The sequence below is a fragment of the Borostomias antarcticus genome (assembly GCF_949987555.1).
Source record: "Borostomias antarcticus genome assembly, chromosome: 5".
NCBI classification, from domain to species: Eukaryota; Metazoa; Chordata; class Actinopteri; order Stomiiformes; family Stomiidae; genus Borostomias; species Borostomias antarcticus.
In genome coordinates, this window is record NC_140238.1 from 14,640,271 (window position 1) to 14,665,301 (window position 25,031).

The window sequence follows — 25,031 nt, forward strand, 5'->3', positions numbered from 1 at the left end:
TCTCGTTGAACAAAAATTGCGTGCATGGCATGCTAGATCCGTTTGATCCCTTCTGTTGTGAAACAAAAGCGATCGTTTGGTTGCCCCCTCCAGCACTTTATCAGTCAGAGGGAGGAGTTTGAGACGGCCAGAGACAGCATCCTGGTGTGGCTGACAGAGATGGACCTGCAGCTCACCAATATAGAGCACTTCTCTGAGTGTGACATCCATGCCAAGATCAAACAGCTCAGGGTAAGCATGCCCACCCTCCTGCTTTAAAGCATGTTACTGGTGGTATGTTTTGAGTTATGCTCGTGGTGAATTTCCCTTATATGATCAACTATCCAATTATGCAATCCAATTATCTACAATGTATTTCTCTGTGTGGTTAGTAAAATATAATATTTTTCTGTGGAAATGCCATTTTTCAATTTTACTGCATGGACAATGTGTGTCTACTGTTCCCCCCTGAGCAGGCATTCCAGCAGGAGATCTCCCTGACCACGGCCAAGATCGAGCACATCTTCCACCAGGGGGAGGCACTGATCGAGAAGAGCGAGCCGCTGGACGCTGCGGTCATTGAGGAGGAGCTGGAGGAGCTGCAGCGATACTGCCAGGAGGTGTTTGGGCGAGTGGAGCGCTACTACAAGAAGCTCATTCGCTTACCAGTGAGTCACGTGTTTTTTATGTCCAACAGTTTCCCCCCCTGGGATAAATAAAGTACTCTATCTCTCTATCTATCTATCTATCTATCTATCTATCTATCTATCTATCTATCTATCTATCTATCTATCTATCTATCTATCTATCTATCTATCTATCTATCTATCTATCTATCTATCTTTCTATCTATCTATCTATCTATCTATCTATATGTCACATATCTATCTATCTATATGTCACATGTTCTCCTCCTCCTCCTTCTCCTCCTCTTCCTCCTCCTCCAGCTGTCAGATGAGGAGCACTCCTTCTCGGACCGAGAGCTGGAGCTGGACGAGGCGGGCGACCTGTCCAGCCTGCCCTGGAGCGAGCGCATGGGGGACGGCAGCTTGGCGTCCCCTCAGCCATCCTCCAGCCGCTCCGCCTCCCTGGTGGCCCCGCCGCGGGCCGACCGCTCGGGCAGGGACACCCCGGCCAGCGTGGACTCCATCCCCCTGGAGTGGGACCACGACTACGACCTGAGCCGCGGGCTGGAGAGCGCCAGCAGGGCCCTGATGTCGGAGGAGGAGGGGCCAGAGCAGCAGGGCGAGGAGGGCGACTTCCTCCAGGGCTCCGCCTCCGCTCTGGCAGGTCAGTACGCACAACTTCTCTGTCCTCTATGGCAGATACTGGTCTGATTACATAACAATAGAGACACACAGCCAAAGTCATACAGGGAGACGAGCTGTAGTGGACTGCATAACAGTCTACAGGGTTAAATGATGACGCTGCTTTGTATGAACTGTATGTGCTTATCTACGTGTTTCTTCCAGACGTAGTGATCGCAGAGAGCCCTGAGGCCTTTGTTAAACTTACAGAGCAAACGCTGAGGTTCTCCTCTGGTAGGCAACAGAAGCCCCAGCATGCCCTCATGTTTGCGATGGAAAATAACATCAACGGTCTGACTTTACACTTACAGCCTTGCTCACTGTCTTGGGAGTTTGATTTTGGTTTTCTGTCACACACATATCAGCAGGCACCGTAACCAGCAGCATCCCTTTCTAACTTTCCGTTTTTCTGTCCAGACCTGGGTCCAAATACAATTGAAATACTTTCAATTATTTTTGCATTTTCCCAAGTCTGCCTGGAGTGGCAGGTGGTTGGGGTCTGCATGTCTGGGAACAGCCCATTGGTTCCATTGTGCCAGACAAGAGCAATCGTGCACAGAAAAGTATATAAAAGTATTTCAAACAGTAATTCAACCCAGGTCAGATTTTTTAATTGCAGTATGTGAAGCTCACCTCAAGCACAGTTTTGATTGGCATCTTGTATATTAAATGCATGTTAAAGATGATTGTTTGAGATGCTATTATGTTTGTCTGTTGTATCATTATGTTTTTTTGGGTGGATTACACTGTATTAATGACGTCGTACAAGTCAAAGTTTGGTACTTAATTGAAATGAAGGATTGTTTAAAGCAGCCATTTAAGTGTGATGCAGCTGTTCCAAACGTGGCATAATACTTCTTCTGAGAGTTGTTGACCAGTGTGCCCGTCCACAGGGGGCTGTCTGGAGACACACATCCTGCAGCTGGACAAGGCCCTGGACTCCAGCCGCTTCCACCTGCAGCAGACTGAGAACATCCTCCGCAGCCGCACGCCCACGGGCCCCGAGCTGGACGCCTCATACATGGGATATGTGAGTAGTACCAGACTCATACCGCCTCATACATGGGATATGTGAGTAGTACCAGGCTCATACCGCCTCATACATGGGATATGTGAGTAGTACCAGGCTCATACCGCCTCATGCATGGGATATGTGAGTAGTACCAGGCTCATACCGCCTCATACATGGGATATGTGAGTAGTACCAGGCTCACTACTACTGGTCCAACTCTTCTACTGGAGCAGCTCGCAGTCTGCTGCATGACTGGTCCCAAGGCTTAGCTAATATGGAGATCAGGAAAAGAGTTGAAATATACGTCTGATCATATCAAAGCGTGCAACAGTGTGACAATGAAAAATTAAAATAAAACTATTAAACTGAAAAAATCGATCGAAAATCTATAAAACGGATGTCCTATCTGATAATAGGAGAATATTCTGACCAAACTGATAAATGTGTTGGGAGTATCTCAGTGACACTTCCTGTTTCCCACGCATACGCTGGAGATACTGTAGCCGTAAGGCTGAAACGTTCATCCTGCCTATCTAGTATGTTGCTGTGAAGCAATCATTCATCCATTCTTTGGAATTTGTGAGTGCTGGTCCCTCTACCACTTTTTAGTATCTCAGTGACAGCCATGACTGCCCTGTCCCTGTAGATGCGTCTGCTGGGAGAGTGCCGTGGCAGCATTGACACGGTGAAGCGAGTGGGCTATGAGCTGAAGGAGGAGGGCTCTGGCTCTGGGTCTGGCCTCGCTGACGCCAGCAGCTCCCAGAAATCAGGTAAAACATTTCTCAGCGGAGGTTGTACAGTATGCCATACAATGACAGGCTGGACTAAAGACTTCATATTTCATTTTTAGTTTCATTGATATCCCAAAGTTTCTCCCATTGATCTCTCAACGTTTCTCCCATTGGTAATCCAAAGTTTCTCTTCCACTGATATCCCAGAGTACTTCATAATGCACTACTTCATAATGGCATTCCCTCGTCCCTTCACAAAGAAGTTTGCTGCTCCACCATAGTTTTCCATGCACATAATGATCCGTCCTCTCTCCGCGGGTCCAGGCGTGATCGAGCGCTGGGAGCTGCTGCAGGCCCAGGCCCTCAGCAAGGAGATGCGTCTGAAGCAGAACCTGCAGCAGTGGCAGCAGTTCAACTCCGACCTCAACAGCCTGTGGGCGTGGCTGGGCCAGGCGGAGGAGGAGCTTGAGCAGCAGCGGAGGCTGGACCTCAGCACTGACATCCACACCATCGAGCTGCGCATCAAAAAACTCAAGGTGAACTGCGGCTTCCCCAATCGGCAGCCTTGTTTCTAGAAGGATAGAACATGCTGAAAAGCTGTGTTTTTACTGGTTCATGACAATGACTTCCATCATCTTCTATATTCTAGACACTCCAGTATATACTGTAGAGGCTAGGGTTTTAGACGAGTGGTATCCCACACAACCCCTTGATACAAGTTCCGCAACAAATAACGCAAGGCCTCTTTTCTGCCAATGTACTTGTCGCGGTGGATATTTCCCCTTCCTGATATTGTTACCTCTCGTCATGCCGTCCCTCTCTCCACAGGAGCTCCAGAAGGCGGTTGATAAGCGCAAGGCCATAGTGCTGTCTATCAACCTATGCAGTGGGGAGTTTGTGCAGTCGAACACAGAGGAATCCCAGGAGCTGCAGGTCAGGCTGAAAGAGATGAACAACCGCTGGGATCACCTGGGCTCCTCGCTGGAGGAATGGAGGTCGTCGCTCCAGAGTGCCCTCATGGAGTGTCACGTACGCGTCTTCTATCCCATCTATCCCACTCATGTTTGTATGAGAGATAATACCAGTTAAAAGGACAGTATCTGAAGGGGTTCATTATTATCAATCCGTCTAGCTAGACAAAATGTTGAGGATCTATTATCCTCATCTGCTCCTCAGGATTTCCATGAGATGAGCCATGGTCTTCTGCTGTGGCTGGAGAACATCGACCGCAGGAGGAACGAGATCGTCCCCATTGATCCCAGCCAGGACAGGGACACACTCCAGGAGCATCACAAGACACTCACGGTACACAATCATAATTGCGTAGTATTGTAGGAACATCGTAGAGAGTGTGACAATATTACCATGAAAATTGATAACTTTAGTGCATGGCTGCTCTAAACTATTCGGGTTAAACTTCTTGTGAGTGACTTGTCTCTGTAAGATCCTGAGACCCTCTCTGCGTCTGACCCTGTCGTGAACCCGCACAGCAAATCCGCCGGGAGTTGCTGGACTCCCAGCTGAAGGTGGCCTCCCTGCAGGACATGTCCCTCCAGCTGCTGGTCAACTCTGAGGGCAGCGACTGTCTGGAGGCCAAGGAGAAGGTACACGTTATCGGGAACCGCCTCAAACTGCTGCTGAAGGAGGTGACCAGAGACCTGAGGGAGCTGGCCAAGAACCTGGACCTCACCAGCAGTCAACAGGTCAGAGGAACAGCAGCGGCGATTGTGTCATACAGAACATTGTCATACACTCATCTAAGGTGAACCATGCTTTGCGTTCTGTGTTGATCGTCTTTCTCTCTCTCTCCTTCTGTGTTTGCTCCTCTCAGGATCTTTCTTCATGGTCATCTGCTGATGAGCTAGACACCTCCGGTTCTCTCAGCCCTGCATCAGGCAGGAGCACGCCAAGTCGCCGTCGATCGGTAATGTATTGTCCTGACGCTACATGGTGCTCTCCAAGAAGGGAAGGTGTTTTGGTACTCCCCCCTAAGACAATGCATCACTTGTGCCCCGAATGCCCCCAGGTGCCCAGTTTTAGACCAGAATCACCCCTGGCATGTCAGGACCTCTCTCCACACCCCCATACACCCCTGGACCACACCTCTCTACACACCTTCCCTCCAAACTCTGACTCCGTTTCCACCCATCCACTCTCGCATGTCAATCAATCAATCAATCTTTATTTATATAGCACCTTTCATACAGGAACTGTGGTTCAAAGTGCTGTCGTCTCCCCTCCCAGAGATAAACCCTGGAGTTATTTCTTCTTTATCCCTATCCCTTCTTTTCTTTTCTTTTTTGCTCTTCCTGGTTCACTTGTTTTCAATTGCAGCCCTAGTTGTAGATGTATTATTATTATTATTATTATTATTATATTTCCAATTTCCACATACAATTTCTACCCTCTGTACTTTCAAGCTTTCAATTCCTCTTTTATTCTTTAGTGTCCTGCTAGTCTCTGTACTGTAGTACCCAAGGAACACTGGCTCGCTTAATACTGAAAAAGCCTGCTTTGTCTTAACCAATACATTTTGCAGGAAGGCAAAATGTATTAAGTAATGAACCATGCTCTGAGAAGCAATGACTTGTCTCCGGGTCAATCCAGAGAGCAAGATAGTTCATTAGGAATGTGCATGTCATGTCTCTGCTGCCCATAACAAACTGTGCTTCACATGGCAGAAACTGTACCTCAGCATATAAATTCACTTTGTCTGTAACTGCATTCCCAGGCAGCTAAAGCAGTTCAAATTAGCTGAGCACTTCAAAAAGCCAGATTCCTTGTTTTCCCATGGGTTATTTCTCACCTTCACATATGATTTTTGTTGCTGCTCCTCCTCTTCTTCATTTGGGATTTCTTTCATCGGTAGCTTTGTCTTTATTTGCCTGGACTGAAACATACTTTCTTTCTTTTACCCCCCTGTTCATTGCAAACAGCAACGGGGCAAAAGTAGTCTGTCACATCCTGGACCCTCTGAGAGCAGTCCACACCGCAGGTACCTTTCTCCTGGTTTCTAGAACACCCAGAAGATAATGGAACTCATCAGTCCATGATGCACTTGGAGGCCCATTCAGACTCAGTAACCAGAGATGACCCCCCCCCCCAAGTCTCACACTCCTATTTCAGTCACCTTGGGCCAGAAAACCTGTTGTAGATATGAGGAGCTGTTTCTAGAAGGATAGAACATGCTGAAAAGCTGTGTTTTTACTGGTTCATGACAATGACTTCCATCATCTTCTATATTCTAGACACTCCAGTATATACTGTAGAGGCTAGGGTTTTAGACGAGTGGTATCCCACACAACCCCTTGATACAAGTTCCGCAACAAATAACGCAAGGCCTCTTCTCTGCCAATGTACTCAGCTGCTTAATATCGCAAAACACAGAGAGCATCCTCTGTGCATAACACAAACTTTTTCTCAAGTCGCCTTGGTAACCATAGAGCTATAATGCTCCTTTTCCGTCAGTGGCCACACGCACCCTTCCTCCTGAATTGCCAAGCCAGCAAGCGTCTGCAATGAACAATAATGATGGCAGTAGTCTCTTCTCTCTCGCTCTCTTTCTCTCTTGTGTGTGACATCTATTCTTCTATCTCACTGACTAACCCACCATTTTCCCCTCCCCCTCAATCTGCTATCCATGGATCTCGCCTCTCAGGTCTCCATTTATAGAGAGTTATGGGGCACTGTAGTGACAGACATGCTTGACAAACTGTAAATCAAAAGTGTAAAACAGACGTCACCGCTATTTTACCATCCTGGAGTCAGACATCATCTGTGTGATCCAATTTGAGATTAAAAAACAGGCCTCAGTGTCAGCTAGGCCAGGGTAACTGTAGGCACTGTCCCTAAGGTGGGTATGTGGCTAGGTTTGGGGCATCTTTGTTATAAACCACACCTTTTTATTGCTGTGTTCCTCTAATGCTCTGTACTGTATGTCCTTTAGCATAATTTAATGAGATAGTGAATTGTCAGAGATAATAAAGTACCTTTAGTTCAGTTTGACAATTCAGTTTGACATCATCCTGTGTTGAGAGATGATGGTGTATTCAGAGTAGGTTCACCGGTGCTGCTATGAGAGCAGAGTTACTGGACACCATTAAAGAGAGTAACACCATTAAAGAGAGTTTCACCATTAAAGAGATATACACCATTAAAGAGAGTTACACCATTAAAGAGAGTAACACCATTAAAGAGAGTTACACTATTAAAGAAAGTTACACCATTAAAGAGAGTTACACCATTAAAGTTACTCACACTATTAAAGAGAGTTACACCATTAAAGAGTTATACCATTAAAGAGATCTACACCATTAAAGAGAATTACACCATTAAAGAGAGTTATACCATTAAAGAGAGTAACACCATTAAAGAGAGTTACACCATTAAAGGTAGTCACACCATTAGAGAGGTATACCATTAAAGGGAGTTACACCATTAAAGAGATCTACACCATTAAAGAGAGTTACACCATTAAAGATATCTACACCATTAAAGAGAGTTACACCATTAAAGAGAGTTACATCAGTAAAGATATCTACACCATTAAAGAGAGTTACACCATTAAAGAGAGTTACACCATTAAAGAGACTGCTTTAACTGCTACGCTCTTTTTTCTTGGCATGCTTTGCATCTAACGGGACAAAAACCTCAAAGGCAGCTTTCCGGAACATCCATTAAACTGCTACTTGCAGCATGCATTTTGTCTTGTGTCCTAACACCCTTTACCAAGGAATGCCAGCTCACTAATTTCTTACATTGGGTTGAATAGGATTGTATTATACTGTTCCGTCTTGGAAGTTTGTTAAATATATCACAATATTCAAGGTTCATTCCAAATCCCAAGGGAATGTATTGATCACCAATATCATAGCTATTCAATAATTAATCTCAGGCATTTTTACTGTTGGCATTGGTAGTTTGACTCCATTAATCTTAATGAGATTAGTGGATTCAATAATGGTCATTGGACTGTACTAGTGCTTGCATCATAGTATTTATAAATGCAAGCTTATGCAAGATATCCCCTGTTACCACATTGTGACATTGGTGACTCAAATGACCAGACAGGATCCACGGATGGATGGCTGTACGTCTTCAACCGGAGGTGTGTCTAAATCAATTGTGTTGTGCCCTGATGTCATTCGAGCAGGTCACGCAGAGGCGTTGGGTCCGGTTCCTCCCATTCTGATCCTGAAGCGCCGCACTGCTCCGCCTTCCTGCGCCGTGTCCTGTGGGTGGCTCTGCCCATCCAGCTCTTCCTGCTGCTGCTGGTTGGACTGGCGTGCCTGGTGCCGCTGTCTGAGGACTGCGCTCAGTCTAACAACTTTGCACGTTCCTTCTACCCCATGCTCAGCTACACCAATGGACCACCTCCAGTATAAGCCGGCTGTGAAGGCCGAGCCTGGTCTGTCTGGCTCTCTTGTATTTTTTGTGACCTCAATAATGTGGGTGTGGGACCAGAATTACAGCACCACTACATCGGTAGACAAAAATTGATCAAGTAAATGTTTGGCTGAAATACAGGTGCTATCTCAAGTCACCCACTCTGTTCTTGTGTAGCTCCTAAACTCAAGCATATCACTGCTTTTCGATGTGTAATGCTATATCAGTCTGTGGGATCACTGACATGAGAACCAAAACAGGTTTTTGACTGCAGTGGATATCAACAGGACGCTGGACTGTTGATGTGATGGGATGGAACACTGGTACATACACTGGTCTCAATAACTTTTCAAAGATATGTCACCTACTACTTTCTGTTACCTACTACTGTCTGTTCAATGCTGAAAACAGCCTGTGAGTTTGCTTGTAACAACTGAAAAATTGTACATTTCAAGATATCTTATATTGCAATTATTTTTTTACATGTATTTTGGCATGCAGTTATAATTTTTGCGTTTATTTTCTGTTATGCTGCTGAGTGTGTCAGTGTTTAATAGTTGATTTTTTATATTTTGAATTACAGCGACTGGCTGTACGAATCTATTTAACCTGAATCATATGTTCACATCAACATGTACAGTACATGTATGTATGTAAAACAAAGGAAATCATGAAAGACTACAAATAGTTTAAAACTTAAAACCCTTTCAAATACGTATGTACTGTACACACTTTGTTGTTATTTTTTTAACTGACAATATCTAATATACAAGCAGTTGATATTCAAAATTGTAAGGAATTACAAAACAACTGTATATTTTGTATGGCAGTCAGTATTACAGTTCAGAGTAATTTAACATGTTCTGTATATAATACTATAAATGTATATCTAAATCACAAACATGAATGCCAAATTCCCATTTTGTTTGTGTCTTTTATTCAACAGACCGGCTTAAATCATGAAGAATCATGATTTCACTAGGCATTGACCTCCGAATAACAATTTTGCAATGCAGTGATTACCATAATTTCCAAGAAATGACCACCTGAACACAAATGCATCAGACACAAGCATATCAAGGGGCTCCATTCAATCAAATACATATAGAAATATTTATCAGTGCCAACATTTAGATACAACATCATACTATACTATAGCCATAGATCCGATTTCAGCACATTAAATTAATATGTGCAATTCCCTTCTTTTACCTTATTTTAAGATTGCCCTCACAGTAGTGCTTTCACGCAGTCAGAAGACATAAATCATTCACATTTCTATCCAAAGGAGAGTCTCACGTCAGATGGCGCAACTCCGCCATCTGCATAGGATGACATCATCTGTTGTAAGGCTGAGGACTAGGTTTCATTCAGGGGCAGAGCAGGAGCAGACCTCTGAGAGGCAGCGGAGAGACGGCTGTCAGGGCGATCCTGGACCTGGAGGGGACAGGAGTGTTGGTGGGCAGGGCAGGACCAGGACAGGGCGGGATGGTGGAGCTGGGGGTGGTGGTGGTGGTGGGTATGAAGCAGGCTCTCCAGATATTTGATGATCTCGTAATTGGGAACGGCTAGGGCCGTGATGTCCAGACCCACCATCTGAGAAACCACCGTGCGAAAGTCCACCAGCTGAGACAAAAAGCAGACACATCGCTTATTTTAGTGTGTGTGTGTGTGTGGGGGGGGGGGGGGGTAACTCTTCAGAACCGGAATTGACTAATCGTGTGTGTGTTAAAGTAAGAGTCTACAGTATCTATGTCCCACCTCTCTCTCCCTCTCAGTGAGTTGGGCCAGACTCTGTCTGAGAGTGGTGAGATGCAGCTGGTCCTCCCTGGCCTTCCCCTCCTGGTTCTGTAGATCCGACCTCACCATGGTGAGCATCTTCTCCACCTCAGCCTTCACCGTCTCCAGCTCCACCAGCTTCCTGTTCTGCTCCTGAACGGTCTGAGTCTGCTCCATGACTTTGAGCTTCCCATATCAGGCACAGCACAGATCTGAGTGGTTGGCACTTGGCAGCATTCAGTTTGAAGGGCAATTTACTCAACACATAATCATTGAGACTGTTCATTGAGAGGATTCTCTATTGGATTGACTCATTGGATTAATTTATGCCCATATACAGTATACAATCTGTTGCATTTGGAATGCTATGGGTAAGAATGACTAGCAGTTTACACAGAGATTGATAAATAGAATACTGTCCTTTAGAAATACAGTATATAACATTTACTTTGGCTCAGTGTTTCTTATCTGTCAGGAGATTAAAGCACTCTTCCTCTAGATGACGTGTGGGCCTGAGCCAACCTCCCGTGTACCTTGAGCTCGTTGGTGTGGGACAGCTGGGCCTTGAGCTCAGTGTTGGAGAGTTTGGTGGAGCCCAGCTCCCCTTGCAGGCATGCCACCTTCTTTTGCATTTTCCTGGCCGCCAGGTGGGCATCGTCGCGCTCCACGGCCAGGGCCGAGCGACTCCTCCTCTCCTCCTCCAGCTCGGTCACCTTCTTCCGTAGCAACTCAGTGTGTAGCTCCTTGCTCTCCAGGCGCTCCTTCTGGACCTTCAGCTACCACCAACAGGGAATCATCACACACACACAGACACACACACACACACAAAGGTTTATACTAGTGAAAGGAAATGATCTTGGTTCTTATAAACTCGTATGACAAATGTGTGATTCTATGACCTTATAATCCACCCTCAGGACAGGCTACTGCAGTTTATAGCTAACGGCCGTTTTTGGCTGAGTTTCACTTGTAGCCTACCTTTCTCTGTAAGCTGTGGGCCAGAGTCTTGCTCTCAACTAACGCTGTCCCTTCCTGTTTGATGAGTTGCTCTGCACGAGACAGAATGAGCTGCAGCCTCATGTCGAATCCCAGGTCGGCGGCAATATGATCAACCCTCATCTTCTCCGACAGCTGTTCCAGGAAATGCTCGTACTGCAAAGGGAGAAGACGCACAGTGCATAGTGACAGTGACACGCCATATTCAGCACAGGAATCTCTGTGCCATTCTGGTGGCAACAAAATCTATCAATAGAGAATGTGCTATGATAGCGCGAGGACACGTATCGCCCTGTTCCGTCGTTCCTTTGCCAGAGAGCTCACGTGCTGCCTGCTGTGACTCAGGCCGTCGCGGTGGACGTCTGCTGTCAATAGCTCCGTCTCCACGGCCTGCAGCCGCTCCCCCAGGTCCTGGGCCTGCTGCTCCGCCAGCCGGGCCCTCTGCAGAGCGCTGTGGTGGAGCTCCGTCTGCCTGGCGCCATCCTCAGACACATGGGACAGCCTCTGCTCCATGTCCACCATAGTCTGAAATATCGGGCAACGTTGTGTAAACTTGCACTGTTCGCATTATGCCTCCATGACGATGGTCAGTAAGTTCATATATTTCATAGCCTAATGGAACTATGACACTAGTGTGAGTGCATTCAACCGTTGTGAGTGCATTCCACAGCAGTCAGTTGTAGGTCTTACGGTTTTCGCTGTCTCCTCTCTGGTGCGGAGGTTAGACAGACTTTGCAGAATTTCCCCGTCAGTGGGCAGGTCTCCTCCAGAGTGGTCGAGCAGCAGGGCCGCAAGGTTCTCCCGGAGAACCTTCAGTCGCCCTCGCATTGCCTCCATCTCCCCTTGGCTCATGTGGACTCTCCCGTCAAGCTGTTGGACCTGTCTCTCCAGACAACCTGCCTCCCGTTTGGCTGCCTCTACGACGTGCCTGCCGGCCTCCAGCCTCTCCACCAGACTCCGGTTCTCCATCTCCATGTTCCTCTTCGCCAGCAGTGCACTATTCAGTTCCTACGGGACAGATTTAGTAAGCAACACTGTATGCCTCTGTGCCCTCTGTATGTGATTTTAAAACGTTGAGCCCATATGATAGCCGGTACCAGTTTGAGTGAATCCAGTGCCTCTGCACTGTTGGCTGCGTTCCTCCGCTCACGGCCCACCTCTGCTACCAGTCTCATCACTGTCTCCCTGCTGGCTTTGCACTCCACCTCGTATGACCTCACACTCTCCTCCAACAGGGCCACTCTCATCTTCAGCCTGTCCCTTTCATGGCCCACGTCCACCTAATGAGATTGCAGGATGCCATTTTGTATTAACCTTGAATTATCTTCTAAAGGGATCACAGCCAAAAAGCATTGCGAATTGGCTGAATGAAACATGTTGGATCATTCACTTTGTTTATGAAACTGTCTTAGGTCGGTGTAAGACCATTAGCTAAAACGAATGTACAAAATTGTAACTGTTTGCCACAGAAGATATGCCCTGCCACCAAATAGAAAATATCTGCACTGTAAGTTAAAACACAAAATGCGAGAAAATTTCTCCTTTACCTCATCCAGTCGATCCTCTTTTACTACTCCATCAACCCTTTCCATTGTGTATTGAAGTTAGTTTGAGAAATAAAGATGTCTTCAACCTACACTTCTGTTTGAAGAAGTCACTAGGCAACAAGAAACATTTGCCCAATATTTACCAGAGGGGGCACCACAGAGCGCTATCCCTACGCGCGCGCGTGCGTGCATGCGAGTGTGCGTGTGTGTGCGCGCGCGCGTGTGTGTATTGTAATGCGAAAAAGTTCACTTTTTATTTGCATGCTTTCTTACCGTAGGACTGGACAGTGATAACACATGTTGCTGATTAGTGAAAACATTGTCTTGATACTGATGACCTGTAGTATGAGTACAGAAGGTGATCTTTGAAATATTCGGACTGTCTTTGTCGTCATTCTAGTGCGACGCGTCGCAAATAAACTACGAACCAGATGGCATACAAATGCTTGACACGCTCTCGACTAGTTATGTGTGACTGACAATTACATTTGTTTTAATATGACACTCACCGGCAGTGGCTATACGATTTATTGTTTGAAAAGGTTGACTTGGTGAGTTCAGCTCATGCTTTTGCTAATTTCCGGAAAAAGATTGTTAATGGTCAATATCTTGAAGCTAGATAGCCCATTCAACCAGATAGCTAGCTAACGTAGCCTAGCTTGCATCACCAGCCTTGATATAATAGCTATCTCGTGTATAACAGCTACCTGGTAAGCTAAACTCGTTCGTGCCTTTGTGAGTCCCATTAACAAAATGATGTATAGTGGCCATGGTTGTATTAAGTAATTGCTTTTGATGATGTGTTGCCATTCGTCCTGAAACCAAGGTCAATCTTACATTGACTGTAATTTGTGGTTCAGGTGGTTAGCTATTTATGCACGCAGCAATTCATCCCGATTCTTGTGACAGGGACATTTTGTATACTGCATATGACCATATAACCCCAGTGTTGTGAATGATGGTGCCATTACTGATACAAAATAATGATATTTTCTCTTTACCTCTGGAGTACTGTAAGTGCATGCAGGTATGCTTCTACGGACACTGTGGTGCAGACTGGTCGTTCAGCCGTCTTTGGGGATGCGATGTGTCTGTGTGTCTACCCCCGCTGGTCTGGCAGACCCTTTCCAGCAGCACCAGTATGAGACGCCACCAAGGACATTACCAGGCTTGACTAACTCGGAGACTATTCCTAGGAGTGCTCAAGACCAACAACAGTGCTGGACATTACCACAAGCGCAAGGTGTTTCACACAGGTCACAATGTTTCAACCAAAGGATATCCACACTCAACAGGGATCTCACCAAGCTCTGGGGTACACATACGTTCTTCTATTCAACAACCGTTTTAAAGCCAAGTTTGAAAGCTGGGCCCGGGCCACTGCCTGCAAAAAGAGTTCCAAAAGGGCCAAGAACCAAACAACCATCCAGAACCAACCAGCCTGCACAGAATGAGGAGGTACCTGTATTCGACCATTAGTGGACTGGGGAATGCATCTTAAATAATGGTTATTTCATCCAGTTGTTGTGTTGGTGACTTCATTAATGGTTTGGGTGTGCCTCTCTGTACCTGTAGGATATGATGCAGTGTATTGCTTTTGCAACAGCGGACCAGTACCATTTGCCCACACTCTGCCATGACCTGATAGCCCATGGCTTCTATGAAGTAGATTTGCCTAGAGGTGTGTGCCTTTATCAGTTTAGATAAACATTATGCTAGTTACATGATCCATTCATTAATGGAAAATGACTGCACAATCTCATACTAACATTTTCACTTCAGATGCCTCCAATGTGCTGGTAATATGCACAGACATGGCCTCGAAACCTGATGACAATGCTCTAATGTTTTTCTTCAGGTATGTATTGTTTACATACTGTATGGCTTAGTTGGTTATACTGTAGCATTGTGCATGTATCTCAATGGTCATTACTTTGAAATCACACTTACGTTAACTGTTCGTCATTTGAGAGACAAAGGTATCTGCTTAAGGACCTCATACTGTATAATGTATGGTTAATGTGAGCAGCACAGTGGTTTATTATTAACCCTGACAGCTGTTTTCAACCCTAGGGAAGGCTCTGTGGTTTTCTGGAATGTGGAAGAGAAGATGGTAAGGGTTGAGCTCCTGTAAGTGCATTAAAGACACCATTGGCATATGACAAACTTTTGTGATAACACTTTTTTTTGCCTTGCAGATAAAGGCAGTGATGAGAATCCTCGAACAGCATGAGATCCAACCCTATGAGGTAGCTTTGGTCCACTGGGAAAATGAAGAGATTAACTACAGAGTTGGGGAGTATGTCATCACCTGAAGATATTTTTCTATAGCTCACTGTCAGTTGTTAGTTGGTACTGTAGGTCGGTCAGTACACAAAATGTCCACAAAAATTTGGTCTGGCTGCACATCTAAGTGGTCACAGCTATTGCTTGTTTTATTAATTTATTAGTATATTTTCATTAAAATGTTTATTGAGGCACTTTCTCCTTATTTTGCTTAGAGGACACTCAAAGCTTCAGCGTGGCAACTTCTTCCTGAACAATGAGATGGAGCCAGACTTGGCAGTCTTGGAGAAATTTGCATTCTCCAATGCTCTCTCCTTATCAGGTAAGCTGCATCCTCTCTCTGGATGTATATATTTTTGCTACGGTATACTGTATTTATTGTACTGTATGTGTAAAACATTGCCATTAAAGGCTGTATTCACCGTAACTCATCTTCTCTCACCGTCTACGCTGCTCTATCTTGTCTTTGTTGTGTTGCAGTGAAGCTGGCCATATGGGAAGTATCTGTAGACAACTTTGTGGATTCTATACAGTCAATTCCAGAGGTGGGATTAATATGACAACTTTCTGTTGACACTTAAGAAACTGTGCTCCATCTGAAATTATTAATAATTCATAATGCCTCATGATTTATGTTGCTTGTAAAACCTATCCAATAAAGGAGCATAACACTAATGCACTAGTCATTAGTGGAAAAACATTTCAAAGCCACACCACATTCTGTGCAAATTATTTTCAGCTAACCTGAGCCCACCCTAATAACATCTTTGATCCTGTTATAGATTTATTCTAATAATTAAGAAAAGAGTAGTCGAGAATGCCAAGGTTCAAGTCCAAGCTGGTTACTTTTATTCAAAATAGTTTACGAGTTTGCAAAGTCGGGTTCAAAGAGAAAAGGAACATCCACCAAGAACAAAGATTATCAGGAAAACAGCATTATAAACAGTGTGGGTGTGACATGCATATGCAAATGCTTCACTAGCCAATTATCAGTGAGTAGGCTAGGTCTGAGGGTCAACAGCTGAAGTGAACATTTACAGAGATCAAAGATTAACTGGGAGGAGGGGACCCCTAGTGAGATCTCCAGCCATAAAATCAAAGAGAAGGCCTGGGGATAGTGGGGTCAGGGCAATAAACAGAGGACAGTGCTCACTTTATAAGACAGGCTCACGACGATGTTTTGAGCAGAGAATACACTCATTTGAATTTATCTATTACAATACTGAAATGAGGTGAAGACAACAAGACCATTGTACTCTTCCCAACCAGATGCTGAAATCTGGTCAAAGTGTAAAGCTGTCCAGGGCAGAGGTCATGCAGAAAATCGGGGAACTCTTTGCTCTCAGGTGAGTTCAGTCTGCTGAAAAATGTCTTGGTGAATTTAGGCTAGTGTAATATTACATCTATACTTTGTTTTGTAAAGTTTTAGCAAGCCATAGCAATGTGAGGATATCATCATCATGACATCTCTATACTCCTTTGTTCTATGTTTTCTGACTACAGACACTGTATAAACCTGAGCTCAGACCTCCTCCTCACACCTGATTTCTACTGGGATAGAGAAAACCTGGAGCAGCTTTATGACAAAACCTGCCAGTTCCTCAATATCAGCCGGAGGGTCAAGGTACAATAGTTGTCTGCAGTGATCAGCATTTCAGCTCATTAATGTATTACTGTACATAAATAATTTAATCATTACCACATATTTTTTTATTACCACGTAGAGTAGGTTCTAATATACAGTAGTTGACTATTGTAAGGAGTGTTGTAATAATAATAATTAAACAATAATAATAATAACTAGAAAATTGCATATCCTGCAGAAAATGTGTGTGAATGCTGAGCAGCTGAATGGAATAGCAAAAGCATTGCTGAAAATGCATGAATGTGAAAAATCTGAAATGTCAAATGCATCACACCTGAACAGCTGACAATCCTGGAAGCTGAAAAGCTTGGAAGCTGAAATTTGAACCTGGCAGAATTGGAAGCTGAACTGCATTGCCTAAAGAAGCAAAAAACTTAAATACATTGCTACGAAAGCTGGAAGATAAACTGTAATACTGTCAAAGCTGAAACATGGACTAAATGAGGGAATGTATTGCTAAAAAGCTTGTAGGCTGGAAAACCTGGAAGCTTAGCTGAAATGTGAAACTGGCAGAATTAGAACTGCATTACCTAAAGAAGCTAAGAACTTAAATACTTAAAGTCCCAGTTAACCAAAATCAGAGATTTGCTTGAAACACATTCTATGTGTTAGTGATGCATTGCTGATAACATGTAAAAATGGGATGAACCATGTGTAGTACTGAATTGTGAAGTTAGACCAGTTTTGTGTTTTTGACCAGTTTTGATTTCTGGATTTTCTGGGCGGGCTTAAAACGGTACCGGATGACGTAGAGCGGTGTTCTTAGCATATCCCCGCCCTAACACTATATAAAGCTAGAATGGATTTGAATCTTCGGTTCTCCTGCTCAATCTTGAGTCTAGAATTAGCTAGTTTTAACCAACAGTCTAGAATTAGCTAGTTTTTCTTAGTTAGCAATGCCTATGCATAAAACTAAACAAATATGCATCCTTCCTGGATGCCAGCAGGAATGGGATGATAAGGTCTCCTTCTTTCACTCCCGAGTAAAGCTGAAATGAGAAGCAAATGGTTAGCATTTTTGAAGAGCCATGGTGTTACAGAGTCTGTCACCGCTAGCGCCCACCTCTGCAGCAAACATTTCACTCCCGAAAGCTTCTGCAATTATAATATGAGGCTTTTGGGTTTCACGGACTCACGACTGGTCCTGGTGAATTCGGCGGAGCCAACCATCTCTCTCCCCGGCCTCCATTCTCCTCCTGTCGCATCAACCTTTGGTGCCGACACCGCTGTGCTTATAGCTAATTAACGTTATAACGTTAGCTAGGTAACGTAAGCAATAGGGAAATACACTGCTACGTTAATCTACAAAATGTGTCTTGACATTTATGTGGTAATGTCAGCTATGATGAATTATATTATATCTTAGGAGGAATTATAGCTAACATTAGCTATGTAGCTTGCAGATGGGAGTGTGTATATAACCTTAGTCTAGCTAACATAGCTAGCAGCACCGACCAGGCGACCACCCACCAAATAACGTTACGGATGATATATTATGACTATAAGCGTTAACTATACAGAAACTGCCTGCCATATTTGTGGCACCTGATGTGCGTATGGGTTCACCGGTAATGGTTCCAGTATATTTCTCCAGCGGGAGACCGGGAGGCGGGAGCGAGGGGGATGGTTAGGTAGGGGGATGGTTAGGGAGGGGGATGGTTAGGTAGACCAGCTACAACTTTTTCCATTGATCCCAAGGGACGACAGGATCGCCTGGGAGGGATAGGAATGGGTCCGGAGGTGGCAGGGAGAAAATAGGGACAGACTCATACATTCCTCGTTGCCTGTTTTTGTATTTTGCATCTAAGGGCAGTAACACTGGCGCGTTGGTATAGAGTAGCTACAGTTTTACCTGTGTTGTTTGTCAGGAGGTAGGTTAGGAGGAAGCATCTGTGCGTTTGACTCATTAGACAAGTGTAATTTCAACTCCTCTCTGTTTTCACAAAGCTGTGCCTTCCTACCACAAAAGAGACGGCGTGCCAGTGTGACAATATGCAGACCAGAGAACAGTACTATTTGACAGGTTCTTCCCTCCACACCCCCTCCCCACGCAATTGGGTGTGGCTTCGGTGCCTTCAGCAGACACGCCCCCACAGTCTCAGACCAGAGAATGCTGCTGATTTTTAACCGATTTTGAAGCCTTATTTTATATACTTAGCGACATTTTTAATCACTCAGATTTGGCTGGGTGGTTAATGACATGTTTTCCTGTGGTGTGTGAAGCTCATAACAAAAATTTGAACTGGGATAACCTGGACTTTAAGTATTTAAATAAAAATTTCAACCTGAGTAGTTTAAACCTTGAACTGAGCCTTTAGCTTGAAAGATGAGCAATGGAGTAATACTGTCAAAGCTGAAAGATGGAATAAATGATGGGATGTATAGCTTAAAAGCTTGGAAGCCTGTCGGGGACAGTACAGTGACCTTTGGGCAATCTCTATGCACCCAACGTTGCAGACCATGTGTCTCTAGCCCACATGGGATGAGTTATGTGGTCTATGGCGTGGATAGTGGCATAGTGGAAAGACTCCGCCCCCTTGGGTCACCACTGGTCGGGGGCAGTGCATTGACCTCCGGGCAATCTCCTTGCACCCACTGGTGAAGACCGTTTATCTCTAGCTCAGTCAGGGGCTGAGTTGTGGAGTCTGTGGCGTGGATAGTGGCGAGACTCCGCCTCCTTGGGTCACAACCCAAGGGGACAGTACAGTGACCTCTTGGCAATCTCCGTGCACCCTCCAGCGAAGACCATGTGTCTCTAGTCCACTCAAGGGCTGAGTTGTGGTGTCAGTGGCGTGGTGGCGAGACTCTGCCCCCTTGGGTCAGAGCCGGTCGTGGACAGTGTAGGCCGTGCCGGGCTATCCACCTGCCTTCACCAGTGAAGACCGTGTGTCTCTAGCCCACTCACGGTCTGAGTTGTGGGATCTGTGGCGTGGATTGTGGCGTGGTGGTGAAACTCCGCCCCCTTTGGTCAAAGCCAGACGCGGACAGTACAGTGACCTCTGGCCAATCTCCATGCACCCACCAGCGAAGACCGTGTCTCTCTAGCCCACTCAGGGGCTTAGTTGTAGGAGCCTGTCGTGGACAGTGTATGCCTCTCCAGGCCAACCACCTGCCCCCACCGGTATAGACCGTGTGTCTCTAGGCCACTCTGGGGCTGAGTTGTGGGGCCCATGGCGTGGATAGTGGCGAGACTCCGCCCCTTCAGGTCAGAGCTGGTCACGGACAGTGTACACCTTTCTGGGCCACCCACTTTCTCCCACCGGTGAAGACTATATGTCTCTAGCCCACTCAGGGGCTGTGGGGGCCGTGGCGTGGATAGTGGCGTGGTGGCGAGACTAAGGTTCTGTAATATAATGCTTAAAGGACAATGCTCGTTTTTGACAACCTGGACCTTATTTACGACATATTATAAGACATTTGACTCACCGAGATCACTTTGGTGTAGTTCGGAGGCCTGTAGAAGAAATTTAAAATCCAGCGTGAGCCAGTATATCCATGTAATGGCGGTGGTAGGGGCACTGAGAATGCAGTTTCTAAAAATCTATTTTCTGCTGCGAGACGGTTGTTTTCATTAATCTGTCTTGAAGCGGAGCAAACTTTTTTGATCCGGTAGTCCGATTCCAAACGGATCGAATGTGTAGGTGTGAACACACCCTAAGATACCTTCCAGCTCTCTCCTGTGAACTGTCACCATAGCAACCACAATGCAGCAGCACAGCTCTACAGCACCAAAGCACAGGACACACAGAATTCACTGACTCACTCGCCATACGTTTCAATGGGGAGCACAGTTGCCGAACAAATCGTCACAACGAAAACTATGTCACACAGCTTAGATACTTACATTGTACGAATCAGCACAGTTGTGTGAACATTTCTATATATAATATGTGTATGAGCTGTTAAAACTGTAGACATAGCGACAAGTTAGAAAAAGAGTAAAAATGCAAAATTTGCAGCTCAAAAGCTAGAGAGCGTCGCCTTACGTTTCAATGGGGAGCGCAGTTGCCGAACAAATCGTCACACAGCGAAAACTATAAGTCACACAGCTTAGATACTTACATTGTACGAATCAACACAGTTGTGTGAACATTTCAATATATTTGTGTATGAGCTGTTAAAACTGTAGGAGCGACAGCAGTTTACAAAACGTGTAGATGTTTTCAAAAAACGAGCTGCTACACTCTAAAAACTGAACATTCCACACATCCACTTCAATATTAAAAAAGGTCCAAAACAAACTTGTATTACATAAAAACTATAAAGATTTTTTTTAAATCTGAATGGATCTTTTAGTCCTGAACATTTTAAACTTTGAATACTTCCATAGTCAAAAAAAATATTGAAAAAGCTGAATATTTTAAAAAGTATAAAAGATATTAAAAATCTGAAATGTACCCCATAATGACCTTACAGAGCTGAACATTTTGATAGTTGAATGGTTTATGTAGCTCAAAGTATGAAGGAGTTGAAGGCTGAAGAAGGTTTCAAAATTCCCCCATTGACTTCCATTAAATTTTTTTTGTTGAAAAAGCTGAATATTTTAGTATAGTATAAAAGGTATTAAAAATCGGAACATTTTGATACTTGAATGGTTTAAGTAGCTCAAAGTATGAAGGAGTTAAGCCGCGGCGAAAAACGTACGGAAGAAGAAGAATAAAGAACTGGATAACAATAGTGTGTATGCTCTAAAGCATTCACACTAATAATAAAGGACTGGGTAACAATAGTGTGAATGCTCTAAAGCATTCACACTAATAATGGTGGTGGTTTATTTGTCATATGCACTGTACAATGAAATGATTAGCTGTGCCCAATGTCAGGCTTGTACCTACAACCCTGAGATTGAGTCTCTACTAACTGAGCTAGCTGGGCCTGCAGTTTCCGCTGTGTGTTCTTGCATGACAACAAACATTAATTTATTCAACTGATGTATTGTGGTCCATGCCCTCTGCCTGTGTTACAGGTTGTGAATGAGAAGCTGCAGCACTGCACAGAACTGACAGACCTGATGAGGAACCACCTGAGTGAGAAACACAGCTTGAGGTTAGAGTGGATGATTGTCATACTCATCACTATTGAGGTAATGTTCGAACTTGCCAGAGTTATCTTCTGAAGAGCTCCAGCGGTGACATAATTCCAAGGCGCAAAGACGGTACTACTGAGACCTATGAAGGAAAACCATGCAGACACAATATTGAGAGATTATCACAGTTTTTATGAGCCCATGATTCACCATTATGTCAAAACAAAAGTAAAGGGTAAAATGGATCACAAAACGCACAAACATTAACAGTAAATTTATTCTTGTTTATAATTATTAATATTATAAAATATTATTCTTATTTATTTTGATTCTTGTGCAGAGTATAGTGATTTACGGAAGAGGAAATTGGGATTTATGTAAGATTTTCATTCTCACTCTACCAGTAAATCTTTTCTACTTATTATTATTTAATTAAATCAGCTCTGTTCACTTTGCAGATATGTGTGTTGTGGTGTATATTTGTATGTTTTGAGTTCCCTGTTGATTATATTTATTTCTATGCATATAGATGTAATGTTATTTGTTTGTTCTGGCAATATTTATGATAATACCGGTAGATATACCTGGCTCTGAGAACCCAGTTGTGTCTGAAAGATGAGATGGTGGTAGCTTGATGAACAATATTTCACAAAACAGGCTGTATTCAAAGTAACCGATTTCAAAGAGTTTATTGCAATTGATTTACAATAAATTGCATTTTTTCAGTTTTGAGATGTAAAAAACTTAAACACAACTATTTTGTTTTGAATTTAGTTATAAGTTAGTATTACAGTATATAATTTAAGATAGGCAGGGACATCATTTCTAAAAATGTTAAGAAAAAACAAGCAAGCAGCGAAGCCTTAGACAAAGCTAAACTGCCCCCATACTGTATATACCACACACTATTCCATTCAGGCATGCTCTCTCTCTCTCTCTCTCTCTCTCTCTCTCTCTCTCTCTCTCTCACACACACACACACACTGAAATAAATCACATAAGAACAAGCTGCCATTTTTGCATATTAAGCATTATAAGGCCTTGTTTTGATATGATCTTAATTACATCTGTAATCAAAACACATACTTATACTTTTTATTTATATTACATTGTAGATAAAATGTGTTCCATACCAAGCAGTAAAACAACAACATATGGATGGATGGTCTTGATTTCAAATCTGTAGACCGGTATTAATTCAATAAAGATTCTATGTCTGACATGAAGCAAGAGGAATGCACATCAAATATATACATTAAATGTGTACCATTATGCATAATGTTATTGTTTTGGTCTGTGACCTTTACTAGTGAAACTACAGTTCACATGTGTGATTCTTTACTGGAGGGCCCTGCCTGAGACTTGTAAGCCCAATTGTCCAAGAGCAGCATTATGACTACTAACAAAAATAAAAGTTGATGAAAAAAGTTGATTATTAATGTATACGGGTACTTCACTTGTCAGTGTTGGATGACTGGGTTGCTCAATGTAATTGTTTTGTGTTGTTCAAATTAGGATATTAGACCAACAAACACACAAAACAAATGGGAGTGTGACAAAAGACATAAATAATATGTAATATACATTATTGTACCTCCAAGGATAGATACAACATATGAAAAATGTATTCAAAGAAGTACATGTAGTACAGTTACATTTTGATATACTGTAATAATAGGTCGACCTTCCATGAAATGGCAACCAACATTGGATGACAGTATTCCAAAATCTCGACTAATCTCCTCTGCCACAGACATAAGTGTGCATCAGGGTTGGTTGAACATGATGCTTTTGTATTCTGTTTTTTTTATGTGGATTGTCCCTCAGCATAGTGTTTCACTTCCTGTGTTGTGAAGTGTCACCTGTCTTTGAAGCTTCACTTGCCCTCTTTTTCCTTGCTCAACCTGTGAGGAGAAGTTTGTGGTAGACATACATTTTGTGTTTTCTAAAAATGTTGCACACACATTCATAATTAATTAATTAATTATACTTCATGTTTTAAGATTTTAAAAATGAAAAGAATGGCTTACCAGTAAATGCAGTTGTATGAGAATGACAATCTCATTCAATAGTAGTGATACTTGTCTCAGTGTCAGATTCATGTGCAATAGCAAAAGCTTCTGCATCTGCGCTCTCAAATCCCGTTTTTTTGTCAGGTTTCAGTGTTTCTTGCTGACTCTCCTCCACTCCTCCCGCTGCATCTTGAGAATTATAGGTTTTGGATTTCCTTGTCACCTCCTGAGTGTAGATGTTTTCTTCAGCATCCAGCCACACATCTTGGTCGATCTCCTCCTCTACTTGTCTTGTAGGCTTGACTGCCTTCATTGCCTGGAGGCCTGATTCCTGATTTGCGTGTACATCAGTCAGTTTCAGTGGCTTAGTCATGCCTGTCTGAAGATTTGGGGTGTTGACAGCTTTTAATGGTCCGATGGGATCCATTTCCTCCGTTGCCTGGACTCCTTTCTCAGAAACTGCTGAATGTTTCAGGGGCTCAATCCTTTCTGGTACAGGATGCGAGGCACGTTCAACCTCCTTTGTTTGCCCAAATTGAAAGTTCAGTTTCACCTCCAAAGTAAGACTTGACGGTGCCCCAAAATGAACTTCTGAAGATACCACTCCTGCATTTCCAGATTGCTCCACCAGTCGGGCAACTGTTTGTGTTGTCTTCTCTTCTTTATCATCTTCCCTCCTTCTCGCCACAACAAATGTCTCTACAAAAGACTCCTCTGGAATTATGTCTACCACTAAGTTCTTTGATTCAGCTTTATTTTCCTCCAAATCAATCTCCTGCCCCTGGATAGGGATCTCTGCCAGATAATCTGTATCTTTGTCAACCTCAATGGTGGACTCAAGCTCTAAATATTTTTCAGAGGATAGAATGTTCTCTGTGGCTGTGTACACATTTTCAAAGGCATATCCTTCTGCATATTGATTACATTTCTCAGTGGTATGAACCTCTGCTTCACTCATGAATTCACTGGCAACGTTGATCGGCACATCTGTACTGGCAGCTGGAGGCACTGCGACTTCTTGATTTTCCATTTTTTGTAGGTTGATTTCCTGAGTGATAACTCTGCTAGTCCCCTCAGTGATGTCCTCCTCAATCTCCAGAGTAGCAGACGTTTCGACTGCTTCTTCCCCTTTCCCACAAACATCTACCACCTCTACAGCATCACTTGAAACCACCTTAAGCAATGTCTCAACAACTGCCTCAGCTGACTCAATGTCAGCATCCACCACCTGCACTCGGATTTCATGATCATCCATACATTGCACTGATGGCACATTTTTTATCACCACATCATCTAATTCTGCTGTCTCAGCCAAAACAGTGTCGT

The 25,031-nt window shown here is 43.9% G+C and overlaps 3 protein-coding genes across 4 annotated transcripts in view; 2 read left to right on the forward strand and 1 right to left on the reverse strand.

Moving 5' to 3' along the window:
- Positions 1-9,316, forward strand: part of syne1b (spectrin repeat containing, nuclear envelope 1b) — a gene marked incomplete at its 5' end in the record, with an annotated part of 78,660 nt that extends 69,344 nt beyond the window's left edge. The window contains 13 exons of one of the 2 annotated variants that reach the window (XM_084438205.1): positions 94-231; positions 456-647; positions 927-1,269; positions 1,452-1,520; positions 2,180-2,316; positions 2,945-3,068; positions 3,354-3,565; positions 3,858-4,058; positions 4,206-4,334; positions 4,520-4,732; positions 4,861-4,953; positions 5,966-6,024; positions 8,182-9,316. In XM_084438205.1, the coding sequence (XP_084294331.1) occupies positions 94-231; positions 456-647; positions 927-1,269; positions 1,452-1,520; positions 2,180-2,316; positions 2,945-3,068; positions 3,354-3,565; positions 3,858-4,058; positions 4,206-4,334; positions 4,520-4,732; positions 4,861-4,953; positions 5,966-6,024; positions 8,182-8,413 (2,142 nt within the window). In that variant the 3' untranslated portion in view covers positions 8,414-9,316. Of the gene's footprint in view, positions 1-93; positions 232-455; positions 648-926; positions 1,270-1,451; positions 1,521-2,164; positions 2,317-2,944; positions 3,069-3,353; positions 3,566-3,857; positions 4,059-4,205; positions 4,335-4,519; positions 4,733-4,860; positions 4,954-5,965; positions 6,025-8,181 lie in introns of both variants that reach the window. The other variant, XM_084438204.1, reaches the window with a different exon arrangement.
- A 457-nt stretch (positions 9,317-9,773) lies between these two features.
- Positions 9,774-12,781, reverse strand: ccdc170 (coiled-coil domain containing 170; the record flags this gene model as incomplete). The annotated part of the gene is made up of 8 exons (XM_084438937.1): positions 9,774-10,040; positions 10,176-10,379; positions 10,727-10,969; positions 11,172-11,345; positions 11,514-11,714; positions 11,880-12,197; positions 12,287-12,469; positions 12,737-12,781. 8 exons carry the CDS (start codon positions 12,779-12,781, stop codon positions 9,774-9,776), a joined length of 1,635 nt encoding a protein of 544 aa, XP_084295063.1.
- Positions 12,782-13,165: 384 nt separating this feature from the next.
- rmnd1 (required for meiotic nuclear division 1 homolog) lies at positions 13,166-23,084 on the forward strand. Its single transcript, XM_084438223.1, has 11 exons — positions 13,166-13,287; positions 13,746-14,194; positions 14,312-14,417; positions 14,519-14,594; positions 14,810-14,849; positions 14,935-15,035; positions 15,238-15,344; positions 15,503-15,567; positions 16,292-16,368; positions 16,526-16,646; positions 21,634-23,084. The coding sequence occupies exons 2-11, from the start codon at positions 13,766-13,768 to the stop codon at positions 21,781-21,783; spliced, it is 1,272 nt and encodes a 423-aa protein (XP_084294349.1). The 5' UTR covers positions 13,166-13,287; positions 13,746-13,765; the 3' UTR covers positions 21,784-23,084.
- Positions 23,085-25,031: the final 1,947 nt, after the last annotated feature.